The 19,740-nt window shown below is 38.3% G+C and overlaps 1 protein-coding gene across 5 annotated transcripts in view; it reads left to right on the top strand.

Moving 5' to 3' along the window:
* The window catches only part of KYNU (kynureninase), a 110,835-nt gene that overhangs the window by 28,539 nt on the left and 62,556 nt on the right, over positions 1 to 19,740 (top strand). For all 5 annotated transcript variants that reach the window (XM_087920293.1, XM_087920295.1, XM_026717801.2 and 2 more), the window contains exon 4: positions 11,064 to 11,146. In XM_087920293.1, the coding sequence (XP_087776419.1) occupies positions 11,064 to 11,146 (83 nt within the window). The remainder of the gene's footprint in view (positions 1 to 11,063; positions 11,147 to 19,740) is intronic.

Here is a 19,740-nt window from a genome sequence, read left to right as displayed (position 1 = left end):
TATTTAAAAAAAACTCAACAGAATTCTTTAAAAATCTGTGCTTGAGACTCAAGAAGAAACGATGATTTAAATTTTCAGTTTGATGGGATTGGATGATGACTTGTGCATAAAAATGGAGATACTTTCACTTTTCAACTGAATTTGAACTATTTGAGTGGTTCACATAGTCTGTCCTTACTATCCTTTTTTTTTCCTTTTTTTTTTTGTCTTGTCTCTGTGATAGCACCAGAAGTGTGAGGTTAGGGTTTTAGCTTCAGAGGGATGCGGGGAGGCTTTGAGAGGCCTGGTGCAGATATCATTTGAGTTGGGGCAGGTGCTGCACTATGGTGCAAAGTGGCTATGATCTAGGAGGGTATTGGCTTGGGAGACCCCAGCCTACTGCCCACTAGTGCGTGCAAACCTTCTGTATCCCAGGAGGCCTTCATCTGCTACCTGGCCCACTGGGCCTGGAAAGCCTCGGAGACATAGTCAGGTGGGGGCAGTTGCAACATCTCTATGGTTGTAAGAATAGTCGGGCTGCTAATTGCCCCAATTTTCATCATTTCACTGGGGGACACTGCAGTGGACTTATCTTTGGACACAGTGTAGGTCTCTTCAATTGGCATTGTTCTAATTTTGAGAATATCTTTATGAATTTTTGTCTGAATATGACTGATTAACTGTAGCCAAAGATAAGGGGGAAAAAAGACAAAACATTGTGGTCCGTCCCCCCCCACCCCCCCGGCCACCCAAAATAGTTGCCAGGTGTTATTATTGAAGTGACCTTGGTGCCCTTTCCTGTTTCTTAGCTTGCTGTTTCCAGTGCTGTCACAGCATTCTGTGCTAACTTAGAAGAAAACTTAACAGCCATGAACCATTTATTTGAGGCAGAAGTGGCACAGCTTATTTCTATCACAAGCCTCTAACTGCATGACATATTGTTAGCTTTGCCCAGCCAGGAAAAGAAACAACTTGAATTAGCAAGCAAGAGGCAGGTAGGCAGAAATAATACTGATTCATGTTAGGCTTGTCTGAGAACTGTAGTGAAGGAACTCTTACAACTCTCTGCCTCACATTTTAATAGATTGTGACTTCAGCCAAGCATCAAAAATGCTTTTTGGTAGGTTATGTCCCTGGGATGCTGAATATTAGGATGAATTTAGTTTTTCTTAGCAGACTAAACTATAATTGGAATGTATCTTCCAAAAGGGGCTCTTTGAAACTATCTGAGCTTGGTTGTTTTCTCATAGATGTTTTATTACCCAAGCTAGGTAACAACATCAGTGCTGGTGAAGAGTGGGATTTGCTCTCAGTTTAAACTATCTAACCATTTCCTCCCCTTCTCTTTTGCCTTCCGTCTTTCTCAGCATCAGGGTCTTTTCCAATGAGTTCTCTCTTCACATTAGGTGGCCAAGGTATTTGAGCTCCAGCTTCAGTATCTGTCCTTCCGAAAACAGTCAAGTTTAATTTAATTTTAGAATCTCCTTGCAGTCTAAGGGACTCTCTCAAGAATTTTCTCCAGCTCCATAATTCAAAAATATTAACTCTTTCGTGTTCAGGTTTCCTTACAGCCATACATTACTACTGGAAAAACCATAGCTTTGAGTATAATTACAGCCTAATATATAGATATTTAATAAAAACAAAAATCTGAATTGTCCTTTTGTAACATTAGTCGTCATGCTGGCTCAGAAAATTCAGCTTTTTTTTTGCTAGATACTGTGACTGTCTCTTATGGGAAATTATACAATCCTTAAAGCCTTGGACCATCCTTTCAGAGAGATTTCCCTACCAGATTCCTTAACACCTTCTACTGTATTGCCTTCATTGGAAAAGTTGGGATACATCCAGAGATGTATCTTCCTCAAAAATAGTCCATGTTGCACTGTCAAATATCAGCACAGGAAATATTTTATGATATTTCTATTATGTGATAAACTGGTTTATGATAATTTTATGTTATGCTTTATATGATTTGTCAAATTTTAGCTCTACAAGAATCATAGGTCCCAGGTTTTGGGTGCATTCTGCAAAATGTTTTGTCCTATGGTGCACTGTTTTGACCAGTTAAAACCTACAGGAAATAGAGGTTTGGTAATATAGTAGCAAACCCATAACCCACTGGGTCATCATTTCAGAGATATTTCCTTACTTAAACAGAGAAAGAAAATGACCCCGGATAGGCATAAAAACAGTGGGAATGGAAAAGACTTCTGACTTCCTACTGGCTTCCCCATTGACTTATCTTGTAGGAAACCGGTAGGGAGCATTGGAAATGACAACTACATGATTGTGACGGACTGTAGCAGGGTAGCAGTACTGAAACAGTCACAACTTTTCCAAATTTAAATCCCACAGGAGTTACAGGTCATGGGATTTGGGGTAAATTCTTCCAGTTAGCTCGTTTGAGATAGATTGATTCAAAAATTGTTTCTCTATGGTGCACAGTTTTGCCCAACCGAATGTTACAAAAATCAAGCATATATGAGTTGTTGTAGTATGAATAAATTCATACTTATTCAGGACTGTCTTTGTTTCCAAGGGAGCCTCATTTCAGTTTTGGTTATAAAAGTTATACAGCTGAATAAATATGAATGATAGGAAATACATCTGAGACTTGTGAAAATCCAGCATTGAGCTGTGGGTCTCATATGACTCAGTATAAGCCATATGGGTGTGCTTCAAAAATAATAATCAGGTATTTGACAAGACCAATAAACTACATTTGGGGATCAGGAATCTTTGGTCCTCCAGATGATGCTAAATATTTTCCAGCATCTCTAACCAGCATGGCCAATGGAGTGGAATGCTGGGAGTTGTAGTTTAATAGCCGCTGGAGGGCTTGAACTTCTTTATTCCCTCATTCAAGCAACTGTATTAATTCTATTTAATGTACCTTGGTGCAACTAATACTAATTTAATAGTTCACTCTTATAATTAAATCAGAATAATTGTAGTAATTACATCAGAAAATTATATATTATTTTCTGAAATTCGAAGAGTGGAATGTCAAGAATAAAATTACCCTTAGAAATTATTGCCACCAGTGCTTATTATATTTAGGAGTAAGGTGACATAGTGTGTGAAGATATAAATTCTCTTTTGCAGAAAACCATGCTTTTACGGTCGAAATGTAAAATGCATTGCGGTATCAGCAAAAACCTTGGGCTAGCTTGTGATTTCAATAGAAGATTCCAAGATTATGCCTTAAATACCATGTATGTAGTATTCTCTTGCTCTTCCTTTCCTTCTCCCTCCCTCCACCCTCCCTCTTTCCCTCCCTCTTCTCCTCTCTCTCTTTCACACACACAAATGAAAACTGAAGGTTGAATATAAATATAAACATAATTAATACTTCCTTGTCATATTGTATTATGCTTTGAATATTCATATTTTGTTCTTTCAAAAATAGAACATTCTGTTGTTCTTGGCTCATACCACATTGTCATGATAACCTGGAAAAAATAGTTTTGAAATTGTGAAGTACAATTTCAAGTGGGTAGAAATGGATTTCACCAGCTAAATTGAAAGCAAATACAAAAAGGAGGGGAAAATATGAAGAATAGCCTTTAACTGCCGTTTCATTCTATAATTTTAACTCATAAATTCTCTTAGAATGTTTAAGTTTTCTTTCAGTTGCATCTGCATTTATTTGAGGCATAACTATACAAGCTAACAAGAAAACGAAGAATTTAATATAAAAAGTTATTGTGAAGATCTAGTTCCCCCTGTCTTTTAAATTATTCTCAGTGTATTAATGTCATGCTGGATGTAGACAAGGACTGGGGAACATTTCCAGCACATAGCTTCTTGTCATTTAATTCTGAAAACACATAAAAAGTATTATTTCATGCCTCCATAAAATGTTTACTTGGCTTTTATCTACCCAAAATCTGCCTACTCCTGACAGAGATGCTTTCCTTGATCTTCTTTTTGTGCCATAGCCAAAGCAACTGAAAATCCTGGTCTATGATTTGCCACCATCAGATGTAAAGAATTGATACAATTTGGTCTGATCCCTGTGAATTTTTAGATGTTATTAGCAGTGATGTAAATTCGGAAGAAAATTGCGACAAAGCAATATGGATCTCCTGCACTGGACTGAAGGGTCTGTCCTTATAACCAGCTTATTTTATTCTTCTTAAAATCTCCAGAGCAGTGTTTGTCAACCTTGGCAACTTTAAGATCTGTGGACTTCATCTCCTAGAATTTTCCAGCCAGCCATGCTGGGAAAATTTCACTGAATCCAATAACAATGATTTTTGAAGGCGCAGATGGTGTTTGAATGTGGCCTCTGAAAAGATGCTTTTACATATTCTGGATACAAATATATTAATAACTCAGACTTCCTTCGCTTTGATTTTTAGATTGGTTTCTATTACAGTGACATCATAACTTCATAGACAGTTTGCAAAAGTGCTGCCAAATGACCTGTCTCCTCCACCCCCCCAACTTCTATATAGGATGATCATTTGGAAAAATGAATCTAGCATTGCTAAGAATACATTCAGTTTTCAGTTTTCTTCTTTTAAAAAAGTATGAAATTTAGAGACTGGTGCTGGAAAGAGCATTGTAACTAAGCAGGGGGATTTTGTTGGGAAGACCACAAATAACAGGAAAGTTTAATAGTGGATGTAGACAGAAATTTTCTGTAGCAAAAGAGGACTAAAATTCGCTTAAAAGTCAAATCACAGCAGAGGTGGTATTCAGCAGGTTCTGACCAGTTCTGGAGAACCGGTAGCAGAAATTTTGAGTAGTTCAGCGAACCGGCAAATACCACATGGAGATTTTACAGTATCCTTCCCCTGCCACGCCCACCAAGCCACACCCACAGAACCGGTAGTGAAAAAAAATTGAATCCCACCATTGAATCACAGCAATATTAAGTGTCGGAGAATGTTGCTTTTTCAATAAAATTTTATTTCTGCACTTAAAAGTCTGGCTCAGTTTAACTCCCTGCTCACGTCACCAACTTTTCTTGGCAAGCAAATTGAAAAAATCAGTCCAAGCGTTCTTTTAAATATAAAAAAATCCATGTCTTCTTTCGAAGGAGCATTTTCCAATGGTTTTCTTTTCTCTTTTCTTGACTACCCTGACTGGATTGGCCTGTGGGTTCTTAAAAGATCTGACAGAAATTCATTGTAAGACACTGCTTCATATTTTCCCCTTATATTAGAAAGCATTAAAGTGAAAACAGATCAAACAGATAATCAGAGTTGGAAGGGTCCTTGTAGGTCATCTAGTTCAACCCCTCGCCCAAGTGGGAGACCCTGCACCATTTCTGACGAATGGCAGTCCAGTCTCTTCTTGAAAGTCTCAAGTGATGGTGCTACCACAACTTCTGAGGGCAAGCTGTTCCACTGGTTGATTGTTCTCACTGTCAGAAAGTTTCTCCTTATTTCCAGGTTAAATCTCTCCTTGTTCAATTTCCATCCATTATTCCTTCTCTGGCCTACAGGCACTTTAGAAAATAGCTTGACCCCTTCCTCCCTGTGGCAGCCCCTCAAATATTGGAAGACCACTATCATGTCTCCCCTGGTCCTTCTCTTTACTAGACTAGCCAAGCCCAGTTCCTGCAACCATTCATTGTATGTTTTAGCATCCAGCCCCCGAATCATACTGGTTGCTCTTCTCTGTACTCTTTCTAGAGTCTCAACATCTTTTTTATAACGTGAACAAAACTGGATGCAGTACTCTAGATGTGGTCTTACTAAGGCTTTATAGAGTGGTATTAGTACTTCCGTTGATCTTGATTGTATCCCTCTGTTAATACAACTTAGGATTGCATTAGTTTTTTTGGCTGCTGCTGCACACTGCTGGCTCATATTTAGCTGGTTGTCCACTAAGACTCCCAAGATCCCTCTCACAGTTACTGCTATTGAGCCTGGTTTCACCCAGTCTATATGTGTTCTTTGGGTTTTTCTTCCCTAAGTGTAGAATTAAGCTGGGGTACTTCATGAATAACAAGTAAATGAATCACATTACACTCCATTGTGAATTCCACCCCATGGATATGCTTGGATGCAGCAAAGTAATTCATTGGATATAGCAGCACATATGATTAGTGAGGTCAGATGTGGGGTGAATTATGTGAGGCAATTGGGTAGAGCTAGAAAAGCAATGGTATATTGAGAGAACAAAGACAGTATTCTGTGAGTATGCTTTCTACAAAATTAAATTTATGGATTTATCTTACATTGGCCTTGCAAGTCTATGGTTGCTTCTAGTACCTTCTTCAAGATTTCTCAACTTTCCTTGAATTTCTGAATATTTTATGACTGAGGAATTACTGTTTCTTAAATCCCTGGGAAGGTAATTAGAAAGGGGATGATTTGTTTGTTCTCAACACTGGCACATTTTGGGCCATTTAGATTGCAAAGTGAGAGCATCTTTCTTCTATATTCAGTGCATCCAATGTAGATATATAGATTTTCAGGTAATAATTTGGGCTTAATTTGTGTGTGTACAGATCCATCTCTAACTCTACTTATTTTCTAAATTTGAAATTGAAAAACTGAAGGATTTGGACAGCATTCTTTTTTTCTCATTTCTCGAGCTAGCTGGTGACTTCTCTCTGACTAGTAAAACATCTGATCTTCTACCATCAGCATCGCCAAGAACTTTACACATTGGATAAACACATCTTAATTCTGTCTTTTGCATATTTTTCTGAATCATGTCCCAACATCACTCTTAAGCAAAAGTCGTTATTGGCCTCCAACCAATATCTCTTCAGCAGTGCAAACATTTTCCAATCTAATTCACCTTTATCAATCTGTACCATTCTTATTAAAACCATATATTTTTACCTATTTACTACAGTTTAGTTGCTAATTATTGCTTCGATTCCAAATCTCCTTTTGTCTACTTCCAAGTCTTTTCTAATGATTTTTGTCCAGGGCCCTACTTCCATAAGCCCATTTACTGCCCCTCCTTTTTCTTCTTCTGCTTACCTTACCAAATATATTTTGTGTCTGTTTTTCCTACCAGCAAAAGCTAACATAAATTAGCATCAAACTTTGGTTTGAGTCTCTTCATTGATGGCTGGATGCATATAGGATGAGCCATCAAAAGCCATGAAAATTGCAGTTGTGTCCATTCCCTCCTCTTTCTTCTGTAGCAACTTTGGGGATGGCACTGAAAACTCAATTCTAGACATTTTCTGGAGAAAATGCTATCTCAAACATCGATCAACCTTCTTGACAATATTTTGGAATGAACCTATGCCCAGAATTTTGTAAAGGAGAAATAAGAATTACTAACAGATGGTTAGGATATATTTGTTTCAACTACTTGTCCACACTTGGGGGAAGAATTCTGATCCAATATTTTCCCAGACACAAATTTGTGAAATTATTTAGAACTGTGCTTGTTTTTGTGAAATGTGTGAGAAAGCTGGGTACTTGCATATTTCTTTTTCTGGAAAATATTTTGCATATTCAAGAAAACAAAACAACCCAGAAAAGAAAACTGCAGGACTCCCCCCCCCGCCCCCCCGCCCCTGCAAATATATACTTTTCTTCCTGAAACAATCATTTGTCCATGTGTAGATTTATGGACAAGCTTAATATGACAATATTTTAGGGAAAAGATAATGTCTAACATTTCCACAGTATTAATCAATCCCAACTAAACGTTTAGACATTCATGTCAGGTTTCCAAGTGATGAAATCCATTTAAAAAGAAAAGTACAAAGTCCATATTCAAAAAAGATTTCTTTTATTTAAGAAAGCATCAAATTGGCAAAGTCCATGGTAATTCCAGATCTGACACAACCGGGAATTACCCCACAATATTACAAGTTAGAAACAAGCCCGAAAAGTCAGATTCTCCAATAGAAATAATTCAACGTTGCTTGATGTCATAAATCTCCACCTCAAGGGGCCCAAACAAGGACAGCTTGTTTCCCATGGGAAGGAAGATCACCTTGCCAAAACTTTATCTCCACTCCTCCTGCCCTAGGAATGTGGCAAGCCCGAAATCCTTCCCCCCATGACTACCACAGAGAAAGTAAGAAAAAGAATATATATTACACCTAACTAAAATGGCTACCCATATGTCAATACTGGGCTTGACAATTCAGTTATGCACACACAGGGCTAAATGCATGCATTCACATCCTATACCCAGTGTCTTCGAGTTCGTGGCACTTTGCAAAAAAAAATGTTTATTGCAGAGATTTGAAAGGCAGTTGTAAGGATGTCTGCCCTAGCAGAAACCAGGTCTCATTGTCTTATCTTTTGAGCTCTTTATACTAAACTTTGAAAAATATTTGTAACAAACTGTTTGTAGAAAGATTGGGCAGCATGTATGCCCATCTCTCCCAAATCTGTTTACTCCGTTGTATAACCAGGCAAATGCTTATACACTTTTCAATTTCCTGGTCATTAGCATTTTGTTTTAAAAAAATTTTCCCACTTATTTGTTGTAAGAGAACAGCATTTTCCCATTGTGGCCATTTATTTAGAATTCTGTCATTTTCATCTCCTACACACAGAGAGGATTTCTAGCATTTTGTGTTCTCCCAACTGCCCAAACTCTTTTTACGCTAGTTTTTTTTCTTGATGGTCCTTCTATACCTATCCATCTGACCAGATACATCTCGACACCAAGGGTATTTCATCATGTTCTGAAAAATGCTCTTCTAACTATTGATAATACTAATAGCTGTTTAATCCTATGCAGAGTTACACATGGGTGAATGTATTGATTTCCATGGATTTAGACATCTTCACAGAGGGATTGGACTCTCTTTCTGAAGTATAGGTTGATTTTATTATGATGTTCTTCATGTGAAATAGCTGTAGATAATTTTATTGTGGAACATAGCTCAAAATTTCATATTGTACTGTGTGATTTGGCTGTCAATCTCCTGCAGTGATACTTCAGAGAAAGTATGTCATCCATGCATGATTCTGGCATTGAGACCATTAGTTTTATCAAGAAAAAAAAGGCAATGTAAAAGTTGGAGAAATATGACTGACTGAGATTTCTAACTGTTAGTCTCTTTTAAAGCCTGAATTCTTTAGGATTCAGACAGACCTTAATAAAATATTATTTTATTCATCTTTTTGTGTGCTTGTTCTTCCATCATTCTTGCCAGAGTGCTGTCCTAAGGGGAGAAAAGAAATCCCAATTCCTTTGTGTTTTATAAATAATCTCTGGATTTTGACAATAGAGATTTGAGACATTGCAATGCTTTGTACAAAATTAGTGTCCTGAATTCAAGGTCTGAAGCCTGGCCTCCACAGATCTTCAAAAGAACAAAAGTTTGAAATACTATATATAAAGTGGAAGGCAATAATTATTTTTAATGAAGTTAAATTTAACGGAAATAAACTCATGCTCAGTTTTTGTCATGATGCACCACACTATTTTCTTTTAACCCAGCTCACTTTTTGAAAATCAAATACTATTCTCAGACCAGAAAAAGGGCTTCATGAATCTAGATTACATATGTAGCACCAAACCAACAATAAAAAAGAGTCCATTCATTAAACTGACTTTTAAAATTTTTACCTGAATAAATCTGGTCCTGTTTATGCTGTGAGTTTTTATTATATACATTTCAATTTATATGCCTAGGTTCCAAGGTCCAACATGCTAAGTATTAGGAATTCCATATCTTTTGAAACATTTACTATCTTTGATTTCTATGGGAGACAAGACCTGTTCAAAGATTTTGTTTCCCACTGAAAAGCTTTTGACTATCCAGAATCACAATGGTCAAGAAAGTATGATTTCTGGAATTATTTCCAGTTGTCTTACTGTCCATGGTCCTAAGAGACATCTATGTTTTCTTCTGTTTCATGAAGAAATATGTTACATCTGCACCATCTTGTCCACGTGTATTTATACATATAATAGTGTGTGTTGCGTAAGCACTTACATGTTGCTTCTGGAAAAGAGTGTAACTAGATGGATGAATATGTTACCGTTCATGTATGTTTCTGCGCCCATCTCATGTCTCTATGTGTATCCTGGGAAAGATGGACAGCCAGCAGGTGGTCTTTTTTGGGTGACATGATTGATGAGGGAGGGGAGATTTAGAATGGAGCAGTTGGCAGCATTATGAATGGTGGTGCAAGAACTTTCTCATTGGCTCATTTTTAAATTCGGTGTTTTGCTTGGCATGCTTCCCTCACAAATTGGGTCTTTTCCTTGGGGAGAGCTATTCTACTGATAGGCAAAGGCCCAAACCTCTTTAGATGTTTTGTTTTGCCCATGGGCTGGAGAGAATAAATGATGCCAATTTTATTATATCTTGTGGATATATCTTGTGGCCAGGTAACATGGGCAGCTGATAATTTTGCAGACAAAACTTTGGGTTATTCCCTTTCATTCGCAGCCTTATGTGAGATTGAGATAAAGAGAGATCTAAGAATGCCTGAAAAATAAAAAGGCACCTTCCTTTCACCTTCATTTTTCTATGGCTTAATGGCGATATTTGCTCTCGCTTCTTCATTACTGTGGTTACTTGCACTCTGTAACACTAAAAGGTGGCATTAAACAATCCACATACAATGCAGCACAAAACACTATTAGATAATAATTGATACACTATCTGGTGCATTTCAAACAACAATAGTAGGAGTAGGAGTAATAATTATATTTGTTTATTTATTTGCTGTCCATTTCACCAGAGACAACTGTAGACTGTTTATAACTGAGGTAAACAGAGGTGGCAAGATGTGGAGCAAAATACACATGGACAGTGATAGAATCCTATCTCACCACATTATCCATCTCCAGTATAAAATGCCTCTATCGGGGCCTCAGGCCAACTGGCAGAGCCAGGTCCTCAGGCCCTTATAAGGTCAAAAGGGTGAGTGTGGATGACACCTCAAGGGACATGATGTCCCCATAGGGCAGGCTGCAGCAGAAAAAGATCTGGACCCCACCAGCTGGACTTTCTCGATCAACAAGATCCACCGCATGCCCCTTATGGTGGCCCAATTCCATTGGGATGAGACAGTTTATCAAGTAATCTGGAGGGTTACATTTCCATGTATACAATGTGTATTATATTCTACTTGCTTAAAGACCATGTGTATATTACCATCTTTTATTTCCTTTTCTTTCAGAGGTGTCCATGGTCATTTCAATGGTAAACGTCCTTGGGCCTTAGGAGACGAGTGCATTGTTGAGTTTATGGCTGAGATTGTGGGTAAGAAAAGACCACTTGAAATGCTTTTTTTCTTCAACTTTATATCACGAAACTTTTCTTTGTGGATGTTTCTGGCCTTTTTTTCTGCTCTGATTGCTTTTTGCTAAGCATGTGAAGTTAACACTGTATTTTAAAATGGTGAGGTGCAAAGATTTAATGCAGTCAACACTATATGAGCAAATGTATGTCATTATGCTAATTGGAGTCTAGATTCTGGGATTACCATGAAGCACTTGCTCTAAAGGAAACTTGGCATCCCTACAAATGTATATTCATATCACAGTGAATCAATTATCATTCCTTTTGTTTACAAAGCAATGGTTGCCTGTTACATGATAATGTCTTTTACTGCTTCAAGAGAATCAAATGCTTAATAGGGTAGAATATGATCTTTAAATGATTCAGAGATCACTTACAGGCAAAGAAAGGATCTGGGCAGTGTAAATTGTTACTTGCAGAAGTCACTCCCAAAAGTGCTTTTTCAAGAGGCAACTGGACTTTCTGGTTTTTTTTTAAGACATTTCACTCCTCATCCAAGCTAGTCATTAAGGTCACCTGGAGGTTTATTTGTGCCTTCAAGGTCACTTGAGTAGTGCAAATGGGTGTGGAACCTTCTTGGAGGTGATCTTAATGACCCTCTAAAAGGATGCCAATGACCAGCTGTCTGCAAGGAGTATAAATTCTTCCATTCCCCACCATCCAGTCAGAACTGAAGAAGCTTCTTAGATGAGAAGCAAAATGTCTTCAAAGAAAAACCAGAAAGTCCAGTTGCCTCCTGAAAAAGCACCTTTGGGACAACCATGACCTGGATGACAAAAAATCTCCATAGACATTTTGAAGAAGTCAGTATACAGATAATCAGAGATACATATAATCAGAGTTAGAAGGGACCTTATAGGTCATCTAGTCCAACCCCTTGCCCAAGCGGGAGACCCTACACCATTTCTGACAAATGGCAGTCCAATCTCTTCTTGAAAGTCTCAAGTGATGGCGCTCCCACAACTTCCGAGGGCAAACTGTTCCATTGGTTAATTGTTCTCACAGTCAGAAAGTTTCTCCTTATTTCCAGGTTAAATCTCTCCTTGTCCAGTTTCCTTTTTTAAAAAAATAAATTTTATTAAGTTTTCAAATTTAAAAAAAACATAAAACAAAACTTTATACATTGTTATTAACATCAAGACATTTTTTGCATTTCCTCACATTTTTCAGTATATGTATTTACTTATTCCTTTACCATTGCATCTTACTCTTACTATAAATCAATATCTTTTATCCTTACATCTCAATCTTCTCCATGGTATATTTACATATTTACATATTCCCTCATTCTTTTCCTAATTTTATTGCTAATTTTATTGCAATTTTATTTTCTTTTTATTTCTAAACCACTCATACCAGGCATCCCAGGCCCTATAATAAATAGAATCTTCTTTGTCTTTTATTTTCATCGTTAGCCTGTCCATCTCTATACAATCTATTATTATTTTTTTTATAACCGTGCCTTCTGGTGGAACCCTTTTTTCCTTCCAGAGTTGTGCATACGTAATCCTTGCAGCTGTTAATATATGTATATTATAATATATCTTATCTGTTTTATTGCATTTTTGTGTTATTGTACCTAATAAAAAAGTTTCTGGATTAAATTCAGTTTTCTGATTCGTGATTTCTTCTATCCATTGTCTAATTGTATTCCAATATTTTTTCACTTCCTGGCATGTCCACCAGGTATGAAAATAAGTGCCTTTTTCTTTTCCACATTTCCAACAATTTGGGTCTGAGTTAAACATTTTTGCCAGTCTAGCGGGAGGAAGGTGCCATCTGTAGAACATTTTGTATTGATTTTCCTTGTATGCTGTGGATGTAGTTAGTTTGTAATTCTCTCCCAATTTTCCAGGTCTATATTATGGCCAACTTTTTCGCCCATACCACTATCGTCTCTTTGACCACCTCCTCTTCCATTTTAGAATCTAGTAGAAAGTTATATATTCTTGAAATCATTTTCTTTTCCATTTCTTGTAGAATTTTATCTAATTGAAGCTTTTCCATGCAGAAACCAAATTGTTCTTTGTCCTTCTGATATCTCGCCTGAATCTATCTTTATATTTTGTTGCTGTAATTCTTGTCTCATTTTTAATCTTCCTTGAGTGTCCAATAAGTCTTTATAAGTCCTCTTTTTCCCAGATTCATTGCGTTTGGGTAGATTTGTGCTTCCATAGTTGACAGCTAGTTTGGTATTTGTTCAGTTTCCATCCATTATTCCTTATCTGGCCTTCGGGTGCTTTAGAAAATAGCTTGACCCACTCCTCCCTGTGGCAGCCCCTCAAATATTGGAAGACCACTATCATGTCTCCCCTGGTCCTTCTCTTTACTAGACTAGCCAAGCCCAGTTCCTGCAACCGTTCATTGTATGTTTGAGCCTCCAGCCCCCTAATCATCCTGATTGCTCTTCTCTGCACTTTTTCTAGAATCTCAGCATCTTTTTTATAATGTGGTGAACAAAACTGGATGCAGTACTCTAGGTGTGGTCTTACTAAGGCTTTATAGAGTGGTATTAGTACCTCACTTGATCTTGATTGTATCTCTGTTAGTGCAACTTAGGACTGCATTAGCTTTTTTGGCTGCTGCTGCACACTGCTGACTCATATTTAGCTGGTTGTCCACTAAGACTCCAAGATCTCTCTCACAGTTACTGCTATTGAGCCTGGTTTCACCCACTCTATATGTGTACTTTTAGTTTTTCTTGCCTAAGTGTAGGACTTTACTTTTCTGTACATTGAATTTCATTTTGTTAGAAACAGCCCAGTGTTCTAGTCTTCCAAGATCCATCTGGATCTTGAACCTATCTTCTTGGGTGTTAGCTATTCCTGCCAGCTTAGTATCATCTGCAAATTTGGTAAGTTCCCCTTCTATTCTCTCATCTAAGTCGTTAATGAAGATATTGAAGAATACTGGGCCTAAGACAGAACCTTGTGGCACCGCACTGCTTACTTCTCTCCATGTAGGCTTAGACCCATTAAGGACTACTCATTGAGTACGGTTTGCCAGCCAATTGTGAGTCCATCTAGTGATGGTGCTATCTGGTATTGCGTCTAGGAGATACGCAATCAGTTCTTAATACTAGTCACAAAAGCAATAGATATCTTCTTCAGGTGAAGGAATGACACTGAACAGTTCTAGCATAAATTATTGAACTGTGAGTGACATGAAAATGTATTATCTCTACAAATGTATTTTTATTATGAATGTGGATAATAATTATAATGTTTGTAAAGTCTACTGTTTTGTCAATTAAATTTTGTATGAAGGTGTTAGATGTCTTCCATAAGTTAAAAAAAATGTTCTTCTTTCAAAAGATGCTGGGATATTTCTAAAATCAGCCTTGTTGTCTATTAGTGAAATATGTCTGCTTTACTGAGTTAAGCACTGAACTTCCAAAACTTTTTACTTGGGAAAACCCTGGATAAACTGAAGGGCACATTTTCCAAAATAAGAGCTGATTTTTTTTTTCCTATTCCTTTCCATAAGTATGCTTTTATACACATTGTAAGATGGGCATACCTGAACAAATAGAAAAAGAATGTTATTTTAGAATTTCTCTCTCTCTCTTGGTAGTCGTTTGAAATCACTGGTTGTCATATAGCAATAATTTAAAGACTTAAGCAACAGAAGAAAATATGTAATTCCAAATGCATCATGGAAACATCCTTGATTAATTTTAGTTGCCTACCACATTTCTTCTATATTTAATATACACATATTAATACACTGCTCAAAAAAATATATAAAGGGAACACTTAAACAACACAGTGTAACTCCAAGTCCATCACACTTCTGTGAAATCAAACTGTCCACTTAGGTAGCAACACTGATTGACAATCAATTTCACATGCTGTTGTACAAATGGAATAGACAACAGGTAGAAAGCATAGGCAGTTAGCAAGACATTCCCAATAAAGGAGTGGTTCTGCAGGTGGTGACCACTGACCACTTCTCAGTTCCTATGCTTTCTGGCTGATGGTTTGGTCACTTTTGAATGCTGGCGGTGCTTTCACTCTAGTGATAGCATGAGACGGAGTCTACAACCCACACAAGTGGCTCAGGTAGTGCAGCTCTTCCAGGATGGCACATCAATGCGAGCTGTGGCAAGAAGGTTTGCTGTGTCTGTCAGCATAGTGTCCAGAGCATGGAGGTGCTACCAGGAGGCAGGCCAGTACATCAGGAGATGTGGAGGTGGCCGTAGGATGGCAACAACCCAGCATCAGGGCCGCTACCTCCACCTTTGTGCAAGGAGAGACAGGAGGAGCACTGCCAGAGCCCTGCAAAATGACCTCCAGCGGGCCACAAATGTGCATATGGCTGTTCAAACAGTCTGTTTCTGACTCCATGGGGGTGGTATGAGGGCCCAACGTCCACAGGTGGGGGTTGTGCTTACAGCCCAACACCGTGCAAGATGTTTGGCATTTGCCAGAGAACACCAAGATTAGCAAATTCGCCACTGGCTCCCTGTGCTCTTCACAGATGAAAGCCGGTTCACACTGAGCACATGTGACAGACATGACAGAGTCTGGAGATGCTGTGGAGAACATTCTGCTGCCTGCAACATCCTCCAGCATGACCGGTTTGGCAGTGGGTCAGTAATGGTGTGGGGTGGCATTTCTTTAGGGGGCAGCACAGCCCTCCATGTGCTCACCAGAGGTAGCCTGACTGCCATTAGGTACCGAGATGAGATCCTCAGACCCCTTGTGAGACCATATGCTGGTGCGGTTGGCCCTGGGTCCTCCTAATGCAAGACAATGCTAGACCTCATGTGGCTGGAGTATGTCAGCGGTTCCTGCAAGACGAAGGCATTGATGCTATGGACTGGCCCACCCGTTCCCCAGACCTGAATCCAACATCTAGGACATCTTGTCTTGCTTCATCCACCAACGCCACGTTGCACCACAGACTGTCCAGGAGTTGGGGGATGCTTTAGTCCAGGTGTGGGATGAGATCCCTCAGGAGACCATCCGCCACCTCATCAGGAGCATGCCCAGGCGCTGTAGAGAGGTCATACAAGCACGTGGATGCCACACACACTACTGAGCCTCCTTTTGACTTGTTGTAAGGACATTACATCAAAGTTGGATCAGCCTGTAGTGTTTTTTTCCACTTTAATTTTGAGTATAACTCCAAATCCAGACCTCCATGGGTTGCTAAATTTGATTTCCATTGATAATTTTTGTGTGATTTTGTTGTCAGCACATTCAGCTATGTAATGAACAAAGTATTTAATAAGAATATTTCAGTCATTCAGATCTAGGATGTCTTATTTTTGTGTTCCCTTTATTCTTTTGAGCAGTGTAGTCTTCCTATTAATAAGCTTCCCATTGCATACTTATTATTTATCAATAGATTTGTATATATTATAATTGCTGTGGAATTAATTCATTAAGACCCTTTCCTAAGGAGCAAAATAAAATGGATGAATGCATTTATTTTGTGTATGCATATATTACTGTAATTTACATTGGACTTTTGGCTTGTTATTCGGAGCAACAAAAAAAATACAGCAACAAAAAATATTAAAACAAGAACAAATGAAAAATGAAAAAGTTGCAGATATCAGGCACTTTTCAATCCTTGAATGTCCTCTGGAACAAAGTTGTTTCCTAATTTCTGTAGAACCATTAATCGGCATGCTAATTAGACCCAAGAAAGAGGCTCTTTAAAGTATATGGGTTGCAGCTGGAAAGCTTTGCTTGTAAGTCTTTGCTCTGTTGATCTCACATAATTAGTGAACTGCCAGAAAATGTTGGTAAATATTACATGCTGGGTGAATCAGATTTGTCATTTTCAATTCTATAAGTACCTAAATACCAAGCCATATTAAAACTAGCATTTTTAATTGCACCCAGAAATGTATTAGCATCGATGCAGATAACGCAGAACAGGTGTTACATATTTGTGGCAGCCCTCATTCTTTATTACATGAAATATTACATTTTGCACCTTCTAATTTTTCTTGAAAGACTGTCCCAGGTGGAGCGCACTGAAGTGATCCAAACATAAACGATCACCAAACAAGCAGTGTTGCTGAACCACTCTCTTCAAGTCTACCAGACAGATTTGGGTAAAGATGCCCTTGGCCAAGACCTTTACCTGCCTATCCAGAATACCACTCCATGAAGAGTTATCACCAGAGCTGGCAGATAATCCTGTGCAATACAGCAATTTGGCCTTACTGGAATTCAGCTTCAGCCTATTTTGACTCAGAGACCTCAACCATCTTCAAGCATTGAATCGGGTCTTTCACAGCATCTCTGGCCCAGCCAGCTCTATAGAAATTTGAAGCAGATGTTTCTCACTCTGAACCAATGAATTCAGTAGTTGTGTATAGACATTAAAAAGTCCAGGAGACAGAAGTAAGCCCACAGCCAGCCTGATTTCCCCTACTGCTACTAAGATTGCTTGTACTTCTCCAATCTTAGTGCACAGGTAGAATGTCAATGCAAACACTTTGTTTAAAGTTTCCCATTCCCCATTATGAAAGGATGGACAGGAAAACCTTCTGCCTGACCACTGATTTGTTTCATACCACATTGACAGAATCTGATAACGTCTCTGAAACAATGCCTTCTTTTCAGGCTGCGGACTCAATATAGAGTGAGAAGATACACTATAGTATGAACTCTGTCATCTTGGTCCATAACTCTCCTGGTGCCTTGGAGAACGTAGGAGAAATATGATGGGCTGGAGCTGGGAAACACTCAATACTTCTATGAGAGAAGAATTACTGCATCCCAGTTTCAAGGACACAGTGGTATTGTGCCTGCTGTTGAGAAGTCTTGCCTAGACCAACTGCATCAGACCAATAGCCAGATGTTCAGGCTATTTTAAGAAATGTTGAGAAGGTGGTGGAGCCCCATTGATAGATTGTCCCCAAAATGAATTATGTGGAGTGCTTTCAGTCAGGACTTAGAATGAGCATGGGATGTATATAGTATTGGCTGCTCAGAATGATTATTCTCATTGGGGCCTAGACAGAGGAATACATCCCTCCTCATTCATATTTGATACCATTGATCATGGTAACCTCTTGCACTTCCTGCAACCAATGGGAATTGGGACATTGGGCTTCAATAGGGTCACTTCTTCCTGAATGGGAAGTTCCTTTTAATATACTTGATATATATTTTGATATGCAGGTAGTCCTTGACTTACAACAGTTCATTTAGTAATCAAAGTTAGAATGGCACTGAAAGAAGTGACTTACGACCATTTTTAAAACTTATGATCATTGCAGCATCCTTATGGCCACTTGATCAAAATTCAAATGCTTAGCAGCTGCTTCATGTTTATGATGGTTGGGTGTCATGTGATCAACTTTTGCGACTTTCTAGCAAGTAAAGTCAATGGGGAAGCCAGATTCACTTAACAATGGCGTTACTAATTTAATAATTGCACTTATTTGCTTAAAAATGTCATAAAATGGGCCAAAACCCACTTAACAAATGTCTCATTTAGCGACATAAATTTTGGGCTCAATTGTGATTGTAAGTTAAGGACTACTTGGATATGTATATGATATAGATCTAAACATGAGTTTGTACTGTGTGCTTAGTCAGATTTACTTTTTGAGTTTCTATGCTCTCACTGCAGGCAGTGCTTCCACTATTTTGTCACCTGGAGATTGTAAGTTAACCAAGAAACTACCTGGTTCACAAAGAGAGGTTCCTTTGAATGTTTCTTGGTCCCTAACCTATGAATGATGCCTTAGCATTGGGTATTTAAGACAAGAGGAAAGGTGCTGTTAAAGACACGTTAGTTTTTATTTTGGAAGATATAGTTTGGCTACATTATAGAACTTAATCCCAGAAGAGATCAGGCATGTTTCTATCTTTATTTTTACCTTATTGTTATTTTATCTTGGTTTGGCTGGACTTTATGTTTTATGTCGTTTTGTTTTAGTAAATTGTTCCCTGTATTTTAAGACTTCCTGCGGATGTTTTAATATTCCTATCATGTAAGCCGCTTAGATTGTGATGGGCTAGAAATGGAATGAATAAATAAAGCTCTAAATAGGCAAGGCGATCCTTACATCCAGTCTTATCATCATCGTCATCACCATCATCATCATACCCCACTACACAATAATTGATAACCATGGAAAGTCCCAGTCATTGTAGTCCTGTCTCTTATATCACATCTGATTTAATCTAGCTTGTCCTACGTTTATGGCTGTTGTATTATGCAGAACTAAGTTTCCCAACTTTTCTTGGGCTGCTGGTTTTACCTAGAGAATCAGATCTGCTCCATCTCTATGGAGTTATGGCCTCGCACAGTTTGCTCCTGCAGAGCAACCCATGCTGGTCTCAGTAAGGTCTTCGGAAAGGTTTTTGTTGCCACGGTCCATTTTGCAAATAAGGACAAATCAAGGCTCACAAAACAGCAGCACTGCCTGGGATGAAATCAAAGCACAGAGAGCAGCATAGCAACAAACAAAGTAATTACTGGCTGTGAATGTAACAGGAGAAAATGTAATGTAAAATCTGCCAGACAGCCAACAAATCTGTTTTTTACACATTGCTTGTTCCGTTGGTCAGGAAAAAAAAAAA

Source organism: Pseudonaja textilis, chromosome 1 (assembly GCF_049901715.1).
Source record: "Pseudonaja textilis isolate UNSWEBS1 chromosome 1, rPseTex1.2, whole genome shotgun sequence".
Lineage (NCBI taxonomy): Eukaryota > Metazoa > Chordata > Lepidosauria > Squamata > Elapidae > Pseudonaja > Pseudonaja textilis.
This window is presented reverse-complemented; position numbering and strand designations above follow the sequence as displayed.